Source organism: Solanum pennellii, chromosome 6 (genome assembly GCF_001406875.1).
Source record: "Solanum pennellii chromosome 6, SPENNV200".
In the NCBI taxonomy this organism is placed as follows: domain Eukaryota; kingdom Viridiplantae; phylum Streptophyta; class Magnoliopsida; order Solanales; family Solanaceae; genus Solanum; species Solanum pennellii.
Window position 1 is genome coordinate 2,831,467 of NC_028642.1, and position 3,072 is coordinate 2,834,538.

General features: G+C 31.5%; 1 protein-coding gene across 1 annotated transcript; it reads right to left on the reverse strand.

The window, feature by feature from the left end:
- Positions 1 to 318: 318 nt before the first annotated feature.
- Positions 319 to 971, reverse strand: LOC107022070. The gene is made up of 2 exons (XM_027918059.1): positions 662 to 971; positions 319 to 496 (listed from the first exon to the last, which is right to left on the reverse strand). Exons 1-2 carry the CDS (start codon positions 906 to 908, stop codon positions 456 to 458), a joined length of 288 nt encoding a protein of 95 aa, XP_027773860.1. The 5' UTR covers positions 909 to 971; the 3' UTR covers positions 319 to 455.
- Positions 972 to 3,072: the final 2,101 nt, after the last annotated feature.

Consider the following 3,072-nt stretch of genomic DNA (forward strand, 5'->3'; position numbering starts at 1 on the left):
TAGAGGCCAGCAATGGTCTTCGAGTATCTGTCCCACTCATGGTGTAGGCACGGAGCATGAGAAAAACTTCTAGATTGACTGATTTCTATGCAGGTTGTAGTTGAGGCAGCTTACTTTGAATGAAAGGAGTACTCATCATATTCTAGATAATTTTGTTTTGTTTAGGTGGTTACTTGTTGAGTACGACCTTAACAACATGGTTACCTTTTTGGTGTCATCCTTAAATTATTTGCCTTTTATTTATTTTTTAATCAATTTTATTGCATTTTGACTCTGGATTAATATATATATACATACATATCATTGTTTTACTGAATCTAAAAACTAAAAATTAAACAAATTTATTATTGAATCTGAAAAATTACAAAGTACAATGTCACGGATGAAAAAACATTGCTTTATTCTTCTTTCTCTCTTAAGAAATATTTTGCATCCTTTGGTCCATCTTGAGGGCTTCAACTTAAACTTTTCATTTTTTCAATGTCTTCTGCAAAAACTACAAACATATATTTATATTATTAGAAAATGAAAAGAATAACTTAGTGTAACAAAGATTTGTTACATTCTTAGTGTATATAACTTAAATTTTTTAAGTTAACGCGCAATATATATCACATGTTAAATTATACATATATATTTTGATAATACAAAAAAAATTTACCTCGGAAAATCTTAGCGACACATTCACCTCCACAACGAGTCTCACAAGCAGATTTTTCCTTGCCACTAGCAGTACATAAAGCTACACATTTAGTGCGACATTTTCCATAATCATCAGCCATATTTTCATATGTCTTTCTGAATCTTTCATCATTTACTTCTTTGGTAGCCATGGAGATGTCCACACATGAAGAAACCACAAAAATGCAAATGAGAAACAATGAAAAAAGCTTCTTTGATGCCTCCATTTTTATTTTTTTTTGTTTTTTTAAATATGTTTGTTGTTTTTTTGTTTGGTTTTTAAACGATTTGATTAATGTTATTGAATATCCAATTTATAGGTGTTTTGGGACATCAAATGCCTCAAATTAAAGTGGTTGATAACCAATTTTTGTAGGGAATCATTGGTTGTGGTTCTGTGTGATTTCTTTTTAGTTGGTATTTAGAGACTTAGTTTACTAAATACTAGGAATTATAACATGATATCTCAATTAGAAAAGAATTTCGATAAATCGAAATTGATAACCTGAATTAAAAAAATATTGGTTTATTGATTAAGCAATTTCGGTAATGATTTTGTTTATTTCATTATGGGGATTTTTTTTTTATCCTTAATAGATAACCTAATAGTAAATCAATAAATTATATTTATACCATTTGGCATATAAAGTTCTTGACTTAAGGTTTAGTTTCATACTTTTTAGTTTTTGTTGTCTCAAACTCTTGGTTATTCTATAATGTGTCAGTATTTGTTTTTGAGCAAGATGCAATCTGTCAACTCATGTGCATGGTTCATTTGGTTTGTCACCTTCTTTTTAAGTGATTTTCAATGTGATTTTTTGTGTGTGAAATTTTAACGGCTAAACCGACAACCGAATCGACAACGATCAATAAATTATAAGTTAATATCTTAATGGTTCTATAATGGTTTAGTTTTAGACAGAGGCGAACCCATAATTTGAAGTATTTGTGTGCACTAATATAAACATAGCTCAAATATGAGGTCTAAGATAACCTTAAGAAAATAATAAAAAACAAGCTTGAGTAGGATTTGAACCCTAATTAAGAGGGTGGTATCTCTAGCTTCAACCAATTGCACAAGGGCACTTCTATGTTTTTTATGGGTACACTGTTAAATATATCCTAATTTCTATCAATTTTTCAAAATAGATATACATATGATTTTTTCGGAAGTTAGCGGGTGCACGTGCACCCCCTCCATATAGTGTGGGTCCGCCCCTGGTTTTAGACCCTCAGTTTGATGTTTCAAATGGCTCGGGCTTGGCGAGGGATTTACATGATGAACCTTAAGTCAAGGTATAATGACATCCTACATGAAATTTTTTGTCCTACGTGTATTTTGTCATGTAGGACTCATATGTCTACTTTTTCAAGCTTATACAAGTTTAAGTGACTACTTGTGCATACACAAAGTTAAAGGGCACAATTGTGAAATGAGGTCAAGTTATATTACGCCCCAATCAAATGCTCTTCTTGGAATTACTTTAAAAATATGAAAATATTTTAAAATACCATGATCCACGATTTTATTCTGATATTTAGTAGTCATTTAACAAAAATTAGGCGATTTTTCCAATTTTTTGGTGATATTATTGCTTCAATTGATTCTTTTGAAAAATCTTTATGATACCCTTTGTAATGAGTTGGGGAGCAGTACTATAGGCTCACCATGATCTACAATATTTTTTTGGCATTTAGAAGTCATTTAAAAGGAATCAGGTGAGTTTTTCAGTTTTCCATATGTTGCACGTGAAGATAATGGTGATATGATTTTCGATCGATTTATTTGTGAAGTCCTTTTTGGATATGGTTAGGAGTCCTACTTGGGGACCGAGTTAGATTTTCCCTACAAATAAAGGGATTTTACTTCATTGTAAATTAGATCTATGAATCTCTAAATATCAATCAAGAGAATATGAAATCTTCTTTTTTCTCCCTACTTTATTCTTCTCATTTGTTTATATAGTTTCATAACAAATTTTCTTTTAGGCCCAAGTCATCGCTAGCCCCTTAAAGTTGTCCACATAATTCACCTAGACACCTCAACTAAGAGTTGTACCTATTGAACACATATACTGTCACGACCCGAAACCGAGCCGCGACTGGCACCCACACTTACCCTCCTATGTGAGCGAACCAACCAATCTAAACCCTAACATTTCAATATAATATCAACAGAAAGTAATGCGGAATACTTAAACTCATTAATAAAAACCAATTCAATAACTTCTAAAATTCAACATCTATTATTCCCCAAAATCTGGAAGTCATCACCACAAGAACATCTATGATCAAATTACTAAACTAAGAGTATTCTAAGAAGCTAAAATAAACAAAAGCTAGTCCATGCCGGAACTTCAAGGCATCAAGACATGAGGAAGAAGATCCAGT

Excerpts from the sequence above, each read along its gene's own strand:
- LOC107022070 (XM_027918059.1), bottom strand. The coding sequence starts at position 908 with ATGGAGGCATCAAAGAAGCTTTTTTCATTGTTTCTCATTTGCATTTTT. Across the intron at positions 497-661 it reads TGTCGCTAAGATTTTCCGAG|TTTTTGCAGAAGACATTGAA; the intron begins GTAAATTTTTTT and ends ATATGTTTGTAG.